The sequence below is a fragment of the Mobula hypostoma genome, chromosome 10, assembly GCF_963921235.1.
Source record: "Mobula hypostoma chromosome 10, sMobHyp1.1, whole genome shotgun sequence".
Taxonomy (NCBI): Eukaryota; Metazoa; Chordata; class Chondrichthyes; order Myliobatiformes; family Myliobatidae; genus Mobula; species Mobula hypostoma.
In genome coordinates, this window is record NC_086106.1 from 32014708 (window position 1) to 32034724 (window position 20017).

At 46.5% G+C, this 20017-nt stretch overlaps 1 protein-coding gene across 1 annotated transcript in view; it reads right to left on the bottom strand.

The window, feature by feature from the left end:
* Window positions 1–20017, bottom strand: part of LOC134352483 (zinc finger protein 721-like) — a 76837-nt gene that overhangs the window by 50537 nt on the left and 6283 nt on the right. The window contains exons 4-5 of the mRNA XM_063059757.1: window positions 19711–20009; window positions 10049–11220 (exon numbers count right to left, since the gene is read on the bottom strand). Coding sequence (XP_062915827.1) covers window positions 10049–11220; window positions 19711–20009 — 1471 coding nt within the window. The remainder of the gene's footprint in view (window positions 1–10048; window positions 11221–19710; window positions 20010–20017) is intronic.

Genomic DNA, 20017 nt, shown 5'->3' on the forward strand with positions numbered 1-20017 from the left:
CGGCCCAGATCCGGGTCAGGATCCATTCAGCAGTCTTATCACAGTTGGAAAGAAGCTGTTCCCAAATCAGGCCGTACGAGTCTTCAAGCTCCTGAACCTTCTCCCGGAGGGAAGACGGACGAAAAGTGTGTTGGCTGGGTGGGTCGTGTCCTTGATTATCCTGGCAGCACCACTCCGACAGTGTGCGGTGTAAAGTGAGTCCACGGACGGAAGATTGGTTTGTGTGATGTGCTGCGCTGTGTTCACGATCTTCTGCTGCTTCTTTCGTTCTTGGACAGGATAACTTCCATATCAGGTTGTGATGCATAATTGATAGGTCTTTGGAGTGGGGGAGGAAATTGGAGAACCTAGAGGAAACTCAGGAGAACAGACGAGCTCCTTACAGACAGCGGTGAAGTGTACAAATTCCTAATGGGCAGCAGTGAGGTGTACAATTCAACGAATGAAAAACGTGGAGAAAAATAGAAAAAGTTAAAAGTAAAATTTAAAAAAGAGAACAATTGAAAACCGAGTGAAAATACCATTGAGGAAAGGAAACACAGTAACAGGAAGTTAAAGAAAGGGACGAGAATTCAGCATCTTTGTGGCTATCGTTCAGCTGAGCCTGATCGGTTGCAGTGTATGTGCAGGGACAGGTACGTGAACTGCTGACATCCACCAGGTGAATGCTGGAGAGCAGTCTCACCGTGATTTGAACATCAGCACAGCCAGCTTCAATCTCCACACGGCACCTGATGCCTCCATGTCATCGGTAATATCTCCAGGAGACAGCACCTCATGAGGGAACGTGAAACAGTAAAGTCTCCCACCACACAGGACACGGCATCCTCTCCCAGCTGCCATCAGATAGCAGATCCCACTGCCCAGGATCAGGACAGCTACTTCCCTTCAACCGAGTGTGAAAGTGGGGAGCTGAGACTTTGGTTTGGGAGGCTGAGAAGAGAGACTCGAAGGATTGGCTAAGTTTGGCTTTTCAACTTTCGTCTGGGAGTGACTGAAATGGTGTAGACAATTCAGGCGGGGGGGGGCAGGTCAGTTTCTGCAGTGTACAGTCAGTTCGGGCCCTGGGGAGGTCAGTTCGGGAGTTAGTTGACTCCACCTCTGGGGTCCGAGAGGCTCCCAGTGTCCCTGAGGACTCTAGCTGGCGGAAGTGTGTTCAGTTCCCCGCTGACTACATTCAGGACTTGTTGAGGATCATATGGGATACCGACAGGGAATCATTGTTTCAGTAAAGTGGTCAGGCTGCAGATTGATGAGTGATGGCCAGGAGAAGGAGGGGTAAATGGATCAACAGACATTGCAGGGTCCCCCTATCTCTTGCCTGCAGTGGGAAGTATGCCCCTTTGGATGCCTCTGGCAATGACATAGCAGGACACAGCAGCCAGGCCAGTCGCACCGTAGCCAGCTGTGAGGTGTTGGAGGGTAGTCAGGCAGAGCAACAAAGATAGGAGACTTAACAGTTAAGGGGACAGACGGGAGATTCTGTGACCATGAAAGAGTTGTTAGGAGAGTGTGCTGCCCCCTGGGTGCCGGGATTATAGGTGTCTCAGTGTGATGGCGAACACTCTCAAGGGAGGGGTGAGCAGCCAGAGGTGGGGGGTGCACACTGGCATCACCGGAAAAGGCCCTGTGCAGTGTACACAGGGAGTTTAGAAAGTGGCTGGTAGTGGAGGTAGAGATCTCTGGATTACTCCTGGTGCCACGTGCCAGTCAGGGCAGTACAGATGAATGAGTGGCTGAGGAACTCGTTCAGATCACTGGAACACTTTTGCGGCTGGTGTGCCCGTGTGTCGGGCTGCACCTTAACTAGAATTCTGGCCAGGAGGTTCTCTGGTGCCACTCTGGTGGGTTGGGGGGATGGGAACTAGTGCTCCAGGTCAGAAAGGGGAGGAATTGAGAGACACGAGAATGCCATGGCTGGTAGGAATGGGCAAGAGCAGGGCAACAGACACAATGGGACAGATGAGTATTTCAATGCTGGAGTATCACGGGTCAGTGTGATGAACTTGGGAGCATGGATCAGTACGTGGAGCTATAACAGAGATGGGGTTGTGTGGGGACAGGAATGGATGCTTCATGTCCCAGAGTATTGGTGTTTTAGTAAAGATAGAAAAGGAGGTAAAGAGTTGGGGGGGGGGTGAGGCGGAATTGCACTATTAATCAGGGACTATCGCAGTTGTGTTTAGAGGAGACATAATGGAGGCTCATCCCTCAAAAACAAACAAAAAAAGGTGCAATCACCCTAATGCAAACCCCCAGTAGCCAGCAGGACTTTGAGCAACAGATAAGCAGGAAGAGCAGGGAAAAATGTAAAAACAGTAGTGTTGTTGTCATGGGTGACCTCAGCTTTGTTAATATAGAGAGGGACCTCCTTGGTGCAAGAGGTTTAGGCATGACAGATTTTGTTAATTTCATCTGGGGAAATGTCTTAAATCATTATGTAGGAAGTCTAATGACAGGAGGACCATACCGGACCTGTTGTGGGTAATGAACCCAGCCAGCTGACTGCCCTTTCAGCGGGAGAACAGTTAGGAAACAGTGATCACAACTCCTTAAGTTTTAACATGGCTATAGATATTGACCTTGCGGGAGAGTATTAAATTGAAATAGAGCAAGTTGTAAGAGTATTGAACGAGAACTAAGGAGAGTAAATTGGGAACAACTGTTTACGGACAAGTCCACACCTGACACGTGGAGGATGTTTGCACAGAGTACAGGACAGGTATGTTTCAGTAGGGAAGAAAGGACAGGGATGGAAAAGAGAATCTTGAACGTTAAGAGAGGTGGTGAATTTACGTACGCAGGAAGCCACAATCAAACAGGCACCTTCAGAATTGTATAGAAACCAGGACAGAACTCATCCAGCACTGGCCTCCCCACCATCAAGGACATCATTAAGGACCCCTACAACCCAGGACATGCCCCCACCTCACTAGTACCATCAGAGAAGAGGCACAGGAGCCCGATGACACACGTTCAACGTTTTAGGAACAGCTTCTTCCTCCCCTCAGCCATCAGATTTCTGAACGGACAATGAACCCATGAACACTACTTGACTTTTGATCTTTTTTCACAATTTATTTACTTTCTACTTTTCTTATTGTAACTTACAGTAAGGCTTATGTCTCGCATTGTACTGCAGCCACACACTTCACGATGTCAGTGATTCTGATTTTGAATCACATTCTAACTGTACACATTGTGTAAACTTGAAATTTGGCCTGTCCCCTAAAACCCTCACATATTTTATAGATGCACCGTAGAAAGCATTCTTCTAGGGTGCATCACAACCTGGTATGGAAGTTGTCCTGTCCAAGACCAAAAGAAGCTGCAGAAGATCGTGAACACGGTGCAGCACATCACACAAACCAATCTTCCGTCCGTGGACTACATATTTACCTATGAATTATAATTTAAATTTTTAATATTTACTATTTTTAATATTTAATATTTGTAATCAGTGAGTGTGAAGCACAGAATCAAATATCGCTGTGATGATTGTACATTCTAGTATCAATTGTTTGGCGACAATAAAGTATAAACATATTACGGCAGAGCTACCTGTATTTGACAGGTAAGATGGTGACACTTCCTGGAAGAGTAATGAAGAGTTGAGGCTGTTAACCGGAGATGCAGGCTCGAGTGGGCATCTGACGATCCTCCCCTCGTCTCTGTCCCAGCCACAAGGCCAGTGAGGGACTGAGGCTGTGTCCTGGTGACATCACACAACAGCACGGTGATGTCACAAGGCACCAGCCCCTCCCACCTGAGTCCTTCCACAGTAACGTAAGCAGGGTCCGAGTCAATAGACAATAGGAGTAGGCCATTCAGCCCTTCGAGCCAGCACCGCCATTCACTGTGATCATGGCTGATCATCCACAATCAGTACCCTTTTCCTGCCTTCTCCCCATATCCCTTCACTCCGCTATCTTTAAGAGCTCTATCTGACTCTTTCTTGAAAGAATCCAGAGAATTGGCCTCCACTGCCTTCTGAGGCAGAGCATTCCACAGAACCACAACCCTCTGTGTGAAAAAAGTTTTTCCTCAACTCCATTCTAAATTGTCTTCCCTTATTCTTAAACTGTGGCCTCTGGTTCTGGACTGCCCCAACATCGGGAACATGTTTCCTGCCTTTAGCGTGTCCAATCCCTTAATAATCAGATATGTTTCAATCAGATCCCCTCTTATCCTTCTAAATTCCAGTGTATACAACCCCAGTCGCTCCAATCTTTCAACATATGACAGTCTCACCATCCCGGGAAGTGAACAATATCATCAGGTATAAACAGCCAAGACTTGAGGACTAGGGTTGGAAAGGTGAGGACTTCACTCCCTGGAGCGTAGAAGAATGGGGGAGATTTAGTAGCAATATGCAAAATCTCATCATGAGGGGTAAATGCAAGCAGGCTTTTTCCACTCAGGTTGGATGAGACTAATAGAGGTCATGGGTTAAGGGTGAAAGGTGAAATGTTTAAAGGGAACATGAGTGGGACTTTCTTCACACAGAGGGTGGTGAGAGTGTGGAATGAGCTGCCAATGGGCATGATGGATGCAGGTTTGATTTCAAAATTTAACGGAAGTTTGGATAAGTATATGGATGAGAGAAATAAGAGAAAGGCAACAGATTCCTAAGACACATCATGTGGAAAGATGAACTAGAAAAACTCATCCTCTCTGGAAAGATTGAAGGGATCAAACCTAGAGAAAGACCTCGGCTTATGTACATCAAAAGCATAGCCAGGTGGCTACACATCGAGGAAATGGAAGTCATCCAAAAAACAAAGGACAGGTTTATATGGAAAACCATGGTCACCAAAGTCTGCATCGGATATGGTAGCTAGACAGACATATGGATGAGAGGGGTATGGAGGGCCAAGATAGATGGAACTAGGCAGAATAGTATGGACTAGATGAAGTGAAGGGCCTGTTTCTGTGCTGGACTCCATGACAAGTTTATTACAGAAACAGGCCTTGTGGCTCACCATGCCCACGATGACTATCTGTGTTTATCCCATTGGAACGGATCGTTCCAATACATGACCATGGGGGTGGTGGAGTGGATCACAATAGATCATTACAATACAGGACCACGGGGTGGAGTGGATCACAATAGATCGTTCCAATACATGACCCTGGGTGGAGTGGATCTCAACCTTACTGTAACATTGTCTGATGTGATTGTTGGCCATCGCCAGCTCCTCACGTATAGCACCAGCCCTTGTTGACTACCTGTGCACCACAGTCGCTAGTGGTGAGCACCGTGTTATTACAGCTCGGGGCATCGGAGTTGTGAGTTCAATTCAACAACATCCGGAAGGAGTTTGTGCTCCGTGAAGGCGTGGGTTTCCTCTGGTGCTCCGGTTTCCTCGCAATTCCAAAGACATATTGGTTAGTAGGTTAACTGGTCATTGTAAATTGTCCTGTGGGTTAACTGGGTGAGGTACTGGGCAGTGCAGCTTGTTGGCCAGAATAAACCATCTACCAGCTCTGGAAATGGGAATCTGTGATGCTTGGAGAATGTCAGAAGAAATTAGTTCAGTCCCTTCCTGTTTACCTCTCATGCTCTTGATCTCCTCACTGGTTTTCAATTCCCTGGCCCTGACCATGGACGTCCAGCCCCTGTACACGTCTATCCCCCACCAAGAAGACTTTAAAGGTCTCTGCTTCTTTCTCAGTACAAGAACCAAGCAGTTCCCCTTCACCTCCAACTTCCTCCATCTGGCAGAACCAGTCCTCACCTCCAAACGTTTTCCTTCCGCTGTGCCCACTTTCTGCAAACCCGAGGGGTGGCCTCAGCACTGGCACGGGCCCAGCTATGCCTGCCTTTTTGTTGGTTATGTTCAAGGCCGTCCCCAGTGACACTCCCCATCTCTTCCTCCGCTACACTGGTGACTGCATTGGTGCTGCTTCATGCACCCGTGCTGAGCTCGTCAATTTCATCAACTTTGCCGCTGACTTCAACCCTGCCCTTAAGTTCACTTAGTCCATTTCTGACACCTCCTTCTCCTTTCATGATCTGTCTGTCTCCATCTCTGGAGACAAACTGTCAACCAACATATTCTATAAACCTACCAATTCCCATGGTTATCATGACTTTCCACCATCTCCTGTAAAAATGCTATTCCCTTTTCTCAGTTACCTTCGTCTCTGCCACATCTTTTCCAGGACATCCAAGATGTTCTCCTCCTTCAAAGGATGGGGTTTCCCTTCCTCCACCATTGGTGCAGCCCTCACTCGCATCTCCTCCATTTCCTGAACATCCGTGCTCACCCCATCTTCCTGCTCCCTTTAGTGTTAGAGTTCCTCTTGTTCTTACCTGCTACCCCATGAGCCCCCACATCTAACACTTAGTTCTCCATAACTTCTGCCACCTCCAAAGGGATGCCCAAAGGGATCACCAAACATATCTTTACCCCCCCCCCCGCAACCCCAACTCTCCGCTCTCTGCAGGGATCGCTCCCTCCGTGATTCCCTTGTCGATCTGTCCCTCCCCACTAATCTCACTCCTGGCATTTAGCCCAAAGTGCTACACCTGCTCATTCACCTCCTCTATCATCTCAATTCAGGGCCACAACATATTCCAGGTGAGGGCAACTCTTCACCTGTGAATCTGTTGGGGTTGGGTTGTCTATTGTGTCTGGTGCTTCTGATGTGGCCTCCTCTACATTGGAAAGATCCATTGTAAATTGGGGAACCGCTTTGTCTAGCACCTCCCCTCCATCCGCCACAAGCAGAACTTCCTGGTGGTGAAACATTTTAATTCCGATTTCCATTCCCATTCCAACATGTTGGCCCATGGACCCTTGTATTCCATCTTGGTAACCTTCAATCTGATGGCATGAATATTGATTTCTCTTTCCAGTAAAAAAAATTCCGTTCCTCTCCCCTCCTCTTCAATTCCCCACTCTGGGCTCCTACCTCTTCTCACCTCCCCTGGGAACCTTTCTCCCACGGTCCACTCTCCTCTCCTATCAGATTCCTTCCTCTCCAACCCTTCACCTTTCCCACCCACTTGGCTTTACCTATCACCTTCTAGCTATCCTCCTTCCCCTCCCTCCCCACACCTTTTTATTCTGGCATCTTCCCTCTTTCCTTCCAGTCCCGATGACGGGTCTCGGCCCAAAATGTCAATTGTTTATTCATTTCCATAGATGCAGCCTGACCTGCTGAGTTGCTCCAGCATTTTATGTATGCTGCTTTGAAATAAAAAGCCTTCTTTTTAATAAGGTATCCAGAAATTCTCACATCAGCATTTAATAATGTTACAACACTTAACTCATTTTCAATTCTGTTCTTCCTATTCCCCGTAATTTACACTGATTCTGTCATCTGTTTTCTAACTCGCCTCTCTGTTCCTCTGCAGATGTTTTGTGCCCTCGTTACAGTTTGCTTTCCCACCTTTCCTCATATCGACAGCAAACCTGGACAAACAACACTTGGCTCCTTCATCAAAACCCCAGAAGACTGTAAATGACTGTGACTCCAGCCCATATGAGAACCAGCCAGCTACCAAAAGGCACATGGTAGTGTAGTGTAGTGCTAAGAGCGTCACTCGCCTGCGATCAACGGTTTGGGTCCAATTCCTGCTGCCATCTGTAAGGAAGTGTACATTCTCCCTGTGACCACATGGGTTCCTCTGGCTCTTCCGGTTCTCTCCCACGGTCCAAAGGTGGAAAGGTTAGGGCTGGTAAGTTAGTATGCCTAGTGGGCACTGGAAGTGTGGCAACAATCCTTGCTGATTTGGCGCAAACAAGGGATTTCACTGCATGTTTCGATATACATGTGACAAATAAAGCTAATTTTAATCTTTAGTTTCAGTTTGCATATCCTATATCGTTAATATTAACACCTCCAATTTTTATCCCATCTAGGTCTTCTATTTCTCTGAGAATCATTTAAAATCTATAGTGAAATGATTCTCAGAGAAATAGAAGACCTAGAGGGGATAAAAATTGGAGGTGTTAACATCAACAATATAAGATATGCAGACGATACCACCCTAATAGCAAGTGCTGCAGAAGACCTACAAATTCTCCTAGACAAGTAGTACAAACAAGTGCAGATTTTGGTCTAACCATCAACTGTAAAAAAATGAAATGTATGCTAAAGCAGCAGGATACTCCCAACTGCCACTTGTACATCAGTAACCAAGAGATTGAAAAAAGACTGGCTTTAATTACCTTGGTAGTTTTATATCACAAGATGCTAGAAGTAGAAATAAAAAGAAGAATTGCCATTGCCAAAACCAACTTCCAAAAAATGAAACCCATTTTTACCAACAGACACATTTCTATGACAAATGTTAAAATGTTACATCTGGTCAATCTTGTTATATGCTTCCGAAACATGGACTATAACACCAGAACTCCAAAGAAACTTAGAAGCAACAGAAATGTGGTTTCTTAGAAGAATGCTGAAAATCATACTAATGAGACAGTACTCCAACATGCCCATACAAAAAGATCTTTAATGAGAACATTAAATAAGAGGAAACTTAAATAACTGGGCCATGTCATCAGAAAGGGAGAAATAGAATGCCTTACATTACAAGGCCGTATGCCTGGGAAACGCGGAAGAGGAAGGCAAAGAAGAAAATATATGGACACTGTGAAAGAACTGACACTGTGAAAGAACTAACACTGTGTGCGAGATATCATTGACGCTGTGAGGGTCGTTCGATGTGGACAGCCGTGATCGCCCAAGCGTGTAACGTGTGAGACACATGAAAAAGAAGAAGTTTCAGTTTGCCCGTGATTTACTCCACCTTGGTTTATCAACCAATTAATCAATTAATGCTGTAATTAGCTTTCATGTGGCCCCTTATTAAATGCCTTTTGCTAATCCATTATTTGTATTTGCTCAAAGTAGGAAGTTATAAGGAGTATTTAAAAAGCAGGAGAGAGAGTAATGGAGGGAACTTGAAGATAATCTTGTCACGTGTTCCACCTTCGTTCCTACCACAACGGCCATGCCATTATTTCCGGGTTAGTAATAACTTAGCAGGTGCTACTTTACCGCTGTTAGTTACAGCACGTTGTTTGAGAAAACGGAACATGTGTTGATGTGAATAACCAAGACGGTGGTAACATCGTGGAGCTGACGCCCACTGAGAATAATTGAGCATCATGGTAATGTAGTGGTAAGCACGACACTATTACAGCTTGGGGCGTCGGAGTTCAGAGTTCAATTCCGCCTCCATTTGTATGGAGTTTGTACATTCTCCCCCTGACCGTGTGGGTTTCCTCCGGGTGCTCTGACTTCCTCCAGAGATGTACCGGTTAGTAGGTTAACTGGTCATTGTAAATTGTCCTGTGATTAGGCTAGGGTTGAATAGGTCGGTTACTGGGCAGTGCGGTTTGTTGGGTTAGAAGCTTGTGTCTAAGTAAATCAATATAATTGTGGCAAATGAGGGGTGACCACTGAGCAGCGGGAACATTGACAGTCACGTCAGGTCTGGCGGCCGATACGTGGCCTGTGCATTCAATATGTAATTGAAGAGCACAGGTCCAAACTGGGATTGCCATCAAAACTCAGCACAACCCGATCACTGTGCATAAAGTGCAAGTGATTTGTTTGGCAAGGATCCAACTTTAAACTCCATCTTCACAAACAGTCCTGACTCCTGATCAGGCTCCTGACTAGCATCGATAACTTCACCCACCTCAACAGTGAAATGACTCTACAACCTACAGGCTCAATTTCAAGCACTATGATTCATGTTCCCAGTATTTTGTTTTATTTTATACTGTTTGTCTTCTTTAGCACATTGGTTATCAGTTTTTGTTGAAGTCTACGTTTTCATAGTTCTTCACCTTCCTGTGAATGAATCTCAGGATTGTGTATGGTAACACATGTACTTTGATAACAAGTTTACTTTGACTTTGACTCTCTTGGTTGTGGTGGTTTTGAACAGCAAAGCTGAAACGTCCACCATGACAGTCACTTAATCCTGGGTTGATCAGCCACAGGTATAACTTCAGAATCTGTACCTACTGCTACCTCAGCTGCTGGGATTCTGAAATGTTCCACGTACACAGTGTCTTTAAACTTTCCCCCCGGCATGGACACGCTGGTGTTTAATCAGGTATGACGAAACAGCAAATCCTTTCCCACACTTGGAGCAGGTGAATGGCCGCTCCCCGGTGTGAATTTGCTGGTGCGTCAGCAGGTTGGACGACCGATTAAATCCCTTCCCACATTCGGGGCAGATGAACGGCCGCTCCCCAGTGTGAACCCGCTGGTGCGTCAGCAGGTTGGACGACCGATTAAACCCCTTGCCGCACTCAGAGCAGGTGAACGGCCTCTCCCCAGTGTGAACTCTCTGGTGCGTCAGTAGGGACGATGACCGACTGAATCGCTTCCCGCACTCGGAGCAGGTGAACGGCCTCTCGCCGGTGTGAACCCTCTGGTGCGTCAGTAAGGATGATGACAGCGTGAATCCCTTCCCACATTCGGAGCAGGTGAACGGTCTCTCCCCAGTGTGAACCCGCTGGTGCTTCAACAAGGACGCCGACTGACCGAAACCTTTCCCACACTCAGAACAGGTAAATGGTTTCTCTCCAGTGTGCACCCTCTGGTGTGTCAGCAATGATGACGACTCACTGAACCCTTTCCCACAATCGGAGCAGGTAAATGGTGTGTCCCAGCTGTGAACTCGCTGGTGTTGCAGCAGTTGGGACGACTGGGTGAATCCCTTCCCACACTCGGAGCAGGTAAATGGCCTCTCCCAGCTGTGGACTTGCTGGTGTCTTTTCAGATTAGCTGACTGGGTGAATCCTTTCCCACACTCTGAGCAGGTGAACGGCCTTTCGCCGGTGTGAATTCGCTGGTGTTTCAGCAGCTGGGAAGAATCTGCCAGACCTTTCCCACACACAGAGCAGGTGAACGGTCTGTCTCCAGAGTGAATCCGCTGGTGTATCAGCAGGTAGCTTGACTGGGTGAATCCCTTCCCGCACTCGGAGCAGGTGAACGGTCTCTCCCCGGTGTGAACTCGCTGGTGGGTCACCAGGTCCGATGACCGAGCAAATCCTTTCCCACACACAGAACAGGAGAAAGGCCTCTCCCCCGTGTGGATCCGCTGGTGTGTGATCAGGGCATTGGACCGCTTAAAGTTTTTCCCACAGTAAGCACAGTGAAATGTCTTCATTGGCATGAAGCACCGGTGTTTTGAATAGGAGGATAAATCTGTGAACCACTCTCCAGATACAACGTAGGAAAACTCTCACCTTGGTGTGATGATCAAAGTTCCGTGTGGTGTGGAAATCTCTTCGAAAGCCCAAACTGATATATATCAATATTTGCCTTCTCCATCAAATAAAGAAGAACATTTGTCTCATTTAATTGCAGTTTGGTCATTTACCAAAATCTCGTGCTAACACAGAATACAAGCTTGACTTCTTCCCAGTGTAAATGGTGAAACCCCGTCTTGCCTTTCCTTACAGCACCGATCCCACTGGGTACCTGAGTCTTGCTGCCTTGCTGTTCACAACCATGTTTTCACTCTTTCCCAAACTGGCGGATATTTCCTCTCCCACACCAATCAGACGCAGATGTACTGAGCGGCCATCAGATCCTGAGGATGTTTGGCTTGAAGAGCTCATCTTCAAATCCTCCTCTTCTAGAAACCTGCAAAAGGAATGTCCGAATGTCAACCCAGCACGAAGGAGGTTCTGAACAAGTAAATCTACTCCTAGCCACTATTGCCCCTCATTCAAAAGGTTGTGGGGAACGACTGATTTTTTTTAAAGTCCAACTTTGAGTGGGAGCATCTATGCTGATGCAGAGATAGCATAGATGAGATATTGTCCAACCAACACTCCATCTGCTCTCCAATATTTCCCCTTCAATCAACACCAGCCCTACAAAGAGATGATCATTGTTGCTTGTGGGAACTTGTTGTGCACAAGTCTGTCAGCATGTATCTACATTTCAGGTGACCAAGGTAAGACCTTCTCTGTACAGATAACCCTGTCAGGGCAGCACACCATGAATTTCTTAGCCCTCAGAAAGACAAATAATGGATACACGTACATAAAACAGAACACTGACAGATGGAATGAGACAGCTGTGTGTGTGTGGTGGTGGGGGGGGAGAGGATTGGGCAGCTCGGTATCGGCAATTTACACTGGTGAGCTTCTTGTTTGTTCTCTCAAGATGGGCAACATTTTAAACCACGCCTGCACTGCATTCAGCTGAAGGAGGTCGAAGCTGTCTGCTCCCGCCCACCCTTTCCCCTTGTGCCCAGCGTGACGTCTCCTGTCCTCAGAACCAGGTTTAATGTCACCGCGTATGTCACGAGAGTTGATGTTGGTGAGTCAGCAATACGTAACTAATAGAAAAAATTTGAATTACATTGAGTGTGTGTTAGTTAAAATAGTACAAAAAATATAATGAGGTAGTGTTTGTGGGTTCAGAAATTGGATAGCAGAGGGAAGAAGCTGTTCCTGAATCATGGAGTGTGTGCCTTCAGGCTCCTGTAGCTCCTTCCTGACGGTAACAATGAGAAGAGAGCATGACCTAGGTGGTGGGGCCCCTTCATGATGGACGCTGCCTTTTTGAGGCACCACTCCTTGCAGATGTCCTGGGTACTACAGAGGACGGTGCCCATGATGGACCCGACTGAGTTCACGACTTGCAGCTACTTTCGATCCTGTGGGGTGTCCCCCACCTCCACCATACCAGATGGTGATGCAGCCAGTTAGAATGCTCTCCATGGTATATCTGCAAGATCCCCCGCATTCTTCTCAATTCCAGTGAGTACAGGCCCAAAGCCACCAAACGCTCCTCATATGTTAACTCCTTCATGTCCGGAATCATCCTCGTGAACCTCCTCTGGACTCTCTCCAATGACAACACATCCTTTCTGAGACAGGGGGCCCAAAACTGTTGACAATACTCTGTGTGGTCTGACTAGTGTCTTGTAAAGCCTCAGCATTATCTCCTTTCTTTTATATTCTATTCCCCTTGAAATAACTGCCTTTATTTGCCTTCTTTACCACAGACTCAAGCTGTAAATTAACCATCTGGAATTTTGCACAAGGACTCCTAAGTCTCTCTGCACCTCCGATGTTTGAACCTTCTCCCCATTTAGATAATAATCTGCACCATTGTTCGTTTTACCAAAATACATGATCATACATTTCCCAATACTGTATTCCATCTGCCACTTTTTTGCCATTCTTCCAATTTGTCTAAATCCTGCTGGAATCGCATTGCTTCCTCAGCACTACCTACTCCTCCACCCTTCTTATCATCCACAAACTTTGCCACAAAGCCATCAATTCCACTATCTAAATAATAGGCAAGCAATGTGAAAAGTAGCGGTCCCAATACTGACCCCCGAGGAACACCAGCAGTCACTGGCAGCCAAGCAAAAAAGGCCCTTTTATTCCCACTCACTGCCTCCTGCCTGTCAGCCATTCCTCTATCCATGCCAGTATCTTTCCTGTAACACCAAAGGATTTCATCTTGTTAAGCAGCCTCAAGTAAGGTGCCTTATCAAAGGCCTTCTGAAACTCTAGGTAAATAACATCCACTGCCTCTCCTTTGTCCACCCTGCTTGTTACTTCCTCGAAGAATTCTAACAGATTTATCAGACAAGATTTCCCTTTATAGAAACCATGCTGATTTTGACTTACTTTACCATTAGTCTCCAAGTACCCCGAAACCTCGTCCTTAATAATGGACTCCAACACTTTCCCAAATATTGAGGTTAGGCTAACTGGCCTATAATTTCCTTTCTTTTGCCTTCTTCCCTTCTTAAATAGTGGAGTTACATTTGCAATCTTCCAGTCCTCTGAGAACATACCAGAATCAAGTGATTCTTGAAAGATCATGACCAATGCATCCGTTATCTCTTCTGCAACCTCTCTCAAGATTCTGGGATGTATTCCGTCTAGTCCAGGTGACTTATCCACCTTAAGACCTTTCTGTTTGCCTAGCACGTTTTCCTTTGTAATAGCAATGGCACTCACTCCTGCTCCCTGACACTCACGGACCTCTTGGCTTACAGCTAATGACTTCTTTGCCCCCCATTACTACCTCGCCAGCATAATTTTTCAGTGTTTCAATATCAACTGTCACCTCCCTTTTATTCTTAATATAACTGAAAAAAACTTTTAGTATCCTGCTTTATATTATCAACTAGTTTGCCCTCATATTTCATCTTTTTCCTTCTCACAGCATTTTTAGTTGCCTTTTAGAAACATAGAAAACCTACAGCACAATACAGGCCCTTTGGCTCACAAAGCTGTGCCAAACATGTCCTTACCTTAGAACTACGTAGGGTTCCCCATAGCCCTCTATTTTTCTAAGCCCCATGTGCCTATCCAGAAGTCTCTTAAAAAACTCCATCATATCTGGCTCCACCACCGATGCCGGTAGCCCATTCCACACACTCACCAGTCTCTGAGTAAAAAACTCACCCCTGACATTTCCTCTGTACCTACTCCCCAGCACCTTAAACCTGTGTCCTCTTGTGCTAGCCAATTCAGCCCTGGGAAAAAGCCTCTGACTATCCACATGATCAATGCCTCAGCCAGAGACTCATTCCACCGAGATGCAGCACAGAGCGTCATAGGAAGTCATTCCTGCCTGTGGCCATCAAACTTTACAACTCCTCCCTTGGAGGGTCAGACACCCTGAGCCAATAGGCTGGTCCTGGACTTATTTCCTGGCATAATTTACATATTACTATTTAATTATTTATGGTGCAACTGTAACGAAAACCAATTTCCCCCGGGATCAATAAAGTATGACTATGACTATGACTGTGACATTTTATACACCTCTATCAGGTCACCTCTCATCCTCCATCGCTCCAAGGAAAAAAGGCCGAGTTCACTCAACCTGTTCTCATAAGGTATACTCCCCAATTCAGGCAACGTCCTTGTAAATCTCCTCTGCACCCTTTCCATGGTTTCCACATCCTTCCTACAGTGAGACAACCAGAACTGAGCACAGTACTCCAAGTGGGGTCTGACCAGGGTCCTATATAGTTGCAACATTACCCCCCGGCTCTTAAACTCAATCCCACGATTAATGAAGGCCAATGCACCGTATGCCTCCTTAACCACAGAGTCAACCTGCACAGCAGCTTTGAGTGTCCTATGGACTCGGACCCCAAGATCCCTCTGATCCTCCACACTGTGAAGAGCCCTACCATTAATGCTATATTCAGCCATCATATTTGACCTACCAAAATGAACCACCTCACAATTATCTGGGTTGAACTCCATCTGCCACTTCTCAGCCCAGATTTGCATCCTATCAATGTCCCACTGTAACCTCTGACAGCCCTCCACACTATCCACAACACCCCCAACCTTTGAGTTATCAGCAAATTTACTAACCCATCCCTCCACTTCCTCATCCAGGTCATTTATAAAAATCACGAAGAGTAAGGGTCACAGAACAGATCCCTGAGGCACACCACTGGTCCCCAACCTCCATGCAGAATATGATCCGTCTATAACCATTCTTTGCCTTCTGTGGGCAAGCCAGTTCTGGATCCACAAAGCAATGTCCCCTTATCCCATGCCTCCTTCCTTTTGTTGGGATCTTAAAAGCTTCTCAATCATCAAACTTCCCACTGACTTTTGCTACCTTATATGCCCTTTCCTTAGCTTTTACGCAGTCCATGGTTGCCTACCCCTGCTGTTTGAGAACAACTTCCTCTGTGGGACATAACTATCCTGCGCCTTGTGAACTTCAGCCGCTTCTGCTCTGCCATCATCCCCACCAGTCTGCCCCTCCGATCGAACTGGGCAAGCTTCTCTCTCACCCCTCTGTAATTCCCCTTATTCCATTCACCATCACCCTGCCCCCTGAGTCTTTAAATCACCTAGAAGAATCACACAGATGCAACCCCTCTCCAAAGCACTATCTTAATTAACTTCATATCATACCAGAGCCAACCCCTTAGTCCCATACAGTGGAACGAGCTGTCAGTGCAAGTGGTGCAGGCAAGCTCGATTTCAATATTTAAGAGAAATTTGGATGGGTACATGGATAGTCGGAATATGGAGGGCTACGGTCCAGGGACAGGTTGATGGGAGTTGGCAGAATAAATGGCTTGGCCCACACTAGATTGGCTGTACCTTTCTATGACTCTATATTCCAGTGTGATCAATTACGTTAATAGAAGAAAGTGGGTGACGATGATGTCCAGCCTGAGGTGTCTTCTGTTGACCTTAGCTGTGCCCTTAGACAGGCTCACAACTACATCTGTGACCTTAGACAGGCTCACAGCGACATCTGTACCCTTATAGACAGGGCTCACAATGACATCTGTGCGCTTAGACAGGCCACAACGACATTTGTGCCCTTACAGACCAGCTCACAGCTACATCTGCTCTGTTGCCCACACTTTTGCTCTCACCCCAAAAGAAAAAAAAAGAATTTGAATAAAACCATAACATTCTATGAGCAGAATTAGGCCATTCAGCTCAGCCTGTCCTGCCATTTGATCACAGCTGACTGTTTTCTCCACCCCATTCCTCTGCCTTCTCTCTGCAACCCTTCATCAGTCAACATTCACATATCCATGTAGTAAAGGCTGGGATAAATATTTTAGACACTCAAAAGAATATTATGGTGATCTTTACATTATCCAACAACAAGATTTAGACGAACAGAGGCAGTCTGCAACAGAGGTTGGTAAGAGGAGCACAGCTATTGTATAGTTACGGAACTGCAAGAGATTACACAGATAAAGAGGGACAGTGATAAAAATACAGTGCAGAAAAATGTATCAGCAACCAAAAATATTCTAAATTTAGAATTACTCTAATTATTTGAATTTGTCATCAGTTTAAAACTGTTGCACCCCAATGCATCACGATACACAGGGACACCTGTTTATAAGAGGCTGCTATCACCTAACGCAATTTTTGCAGCAGCCCGCAATTTCATTTAAATCTTTCATAGAATCAGAGAATAGCACGACCTCTCCTTTCATTGGGACTGATTTAAAAGTATTTTGCCTTCAGTCCAGCATCTGGACGGCCCTTCCCAATGTAGGCTGACAGGTCTTGGTGCGATCAATGGCTACCGCGTTTCCCAGAATCCGCCGCGCTCCGAAACTCCTCTATGCATACAGCGCTAATGACAGACCCGGGCCCCGCCACCATCCGGGAGCGGGAGGAGGCGCCCGAACTGCCCCGGCATGGAGGCCGCGATATTTTGGAGCTCGTACCCATTCATCGCCACCTGCCCTCAGCAGGGAAGCTGCTCCTCAGACCTCGGTGACCGGCGTCTACTGCCACAGGGACTCGTCCTTCCAGACGCTTCTTTTCTGACTGCGCATGCTCGATGACGCTATTTCCTGTGCCTGCCGCCGACGCCTGCGCTCTGGGTCCATGAGATTAGAGGGGCGCTGGTTCGAATCCCGGCTGGGGTGCAGTCGGTGGCGTTTGCATGCTCCTCTGCATTATTTTAAATGTAAGTCACTTCTGTAAGCCCCTGTTTTAATAATGCGAGTTTTGTATTTTCAATTCTCTGCATTAGTTTTCCCCTGCTCTCATCTTGCATAGGCCGACATTCTGCCCTTAAACCATATGGGAATCCTCTTCATGTGCCTTGTGCGTTACACGCTTGGGCGATCATGGCTTTCCACATCGAACGATCCCATGCAGCGTCAATGATATCTCGCACTTACGTCTATTAGTTCATGTGGGAGTAGTATCTCCGCATTTTCTCTTCCTGAACCCTTCTCTATCCTCTCAACTAAACACACTCGGCTACCATGGCTTCTCTAATCCAGCCTGACCCAGAGAAATCTCTCCTTCTCCAGGACTTCCACATCCTTCATAAAGTGTGGTGGCCAGAACTGGATGCTTTCCTCTACCCGTGACTGAACCAAGCGTTTCCTCGAGGTTCAGCAGAAGCTCCCTTAATTTGTACTCTGTGCCTCAATTAGTCATACATCACAGACACTGGCCAATCTGCCCACTCAGTTCCACTCTCTCGACCTCAGAAGTCTCGGAAATCAGGGCTCATTGGAGGCCTGAAACCATACAAAAAATCTTGGGTGCCTAAGACTTTTGCATGGGACTGTGTTGGCCATAGTGCTGTTAAAATGTAATAATTAGGGTTGTATTGGTTGATTTAATAATGCAGTGGTCACTACTGTATCCTGGAGAATTGCAGAGATTTGATCATGGGGGAAAGTAGATACACCAAAGGTAGTATTTATTGTTTTGTGAATTGAACACCATGGGAACTAGCACAGAAGAGGAAGTAAGGCCGAGAGCAGATCATGCACGATTATATTGAATGGTCCATTCCTGCTCCAATCTTCTCATGGTCTTCTTCAAGTTGTAGTCATCTTCTCTGGGGTGTTAGAATGAAGAGTTTATGAATGGCAACCTGTAACACAATTTCACATCAGATTTGCAGCGTCAGTCAGTTCCCCTGCACCTGAACACCATTGGTCTTTGATTTCAGAAGGAGAGATGTTTGTCTTATCTCCGGGATTTTAAGGATTTTAGTCCTGAGCATTACAGAGGAGACAGTGAGACTCTCAAACTGCAGTGTGAGCCTCAGCCACAGAAGGTAAAGTGCATTCAGGGCAGTGTTGTGCACGGAGGGTGATAAAGGAACTTGGAGTCAAAATATAGAAAGTTCCTTCAAAACTGTGAAGAACTGGGCAGACATTTCTCTCAAACATGCAAGTTAATGAAGTTGGAAAGGAAACAATTATCTGTTCACTTGCAAATGGTGCATCTCAAAGGAGACAGACTTGTCTGCTTGTGTTTGAGAAGGATTTTTTCTGATTTATATTCACAACACCATTGGTTCACAATAACTTATCAATAGAACATTCTTCATACAGTGCATTTCAAAGTATTTTACGAGGGATAAAGAGCAAACATGAAAATGATATTTGGCAGAGCTACGATGGTGGCTGACAGCGACTCCTTTGAGTTCATCTGCGGAAACAGCTTAATTTCTACCTTCACACATCAAAGTTGCCGGTGAACACAGCAGGCCAGGCAGCATCTCTAGGAACAGGTGCAGTTGATGTTTCGGGCCGGGACCCTTCATCAGGACTAACTGAAAGAAGAGCACTTCTTCTTTTGAGACCTCTTCCTTCAGTTAGTCCTGACGAAGGGTCCCGGCCCAAAACGTCGACTGTACCTCTTCCTAGAGATGCTGCCTGGCCTGCTGCGTTCACCAGCAACTTCCATGTGTGTCGCTTGAAATTCCAGCATCGGCAGATTTCCTCGTGTTTGTGTTTTTAATTTATGCCTTTAATGTTTCCCTCCAAAAACAGGAGAAAATCTGCGGATGCTGGAAATCTGAGCAACACACAAAACGCTGGAGGAAGCAGGCCAGGGCAGGTTTATTATTGCTGACATTTGACATGGAACGTGCTGTTTCTCAGCAGCAATACGTAAAATTACATTACTATAAGCTACAAGTAGTGCAGAAAAATGTAGTGCAAAACTAAAAAACATAGTGAGGTAGTATTGACGGACCGTTCAGAAATCTGATCACAGAGGGATAAAACTGCTCCAAAAACACTGAGTGTGTGTCTTCAGTCTCCTTACCTCCTCCCTGGTGGTAGTAATGAAAAGAGGGCGTGTCCTGGGTGGCTGGGTGGTGAGGGTCCTTAATAACGGATGCCACCTTTTTGAGACATCACATTTTGAAGATGTCATAGAGACATGGAACACTACGGCACAGAAACAGGCTCTTCAGACCATCTACTAGCCCATGCCAAAATGTGAATCATGAACGACACTGTGGGCCCGAGGGTCTGCCCTGGGCCGTGGCGTTCCACGTCCATGAACGACACTGTGGGCCCGAGGGTCTGCACTGGGCCGCGGCGTTCCACGTCCATAAACGACACTGTGGGCCCGAGGGTCTGCACTGGGCCGCGGCGTTCCACGTCCATGAACGACACTGTGGGCCCGAGGGTCTGCACTAGGCCGTAGTGTTCCACGTCCATGAACGATACTGTGGGCCCGAGGGTCTGCACTAGGCCGTCGTGTTCTATGTTTATACATCTGGTTTC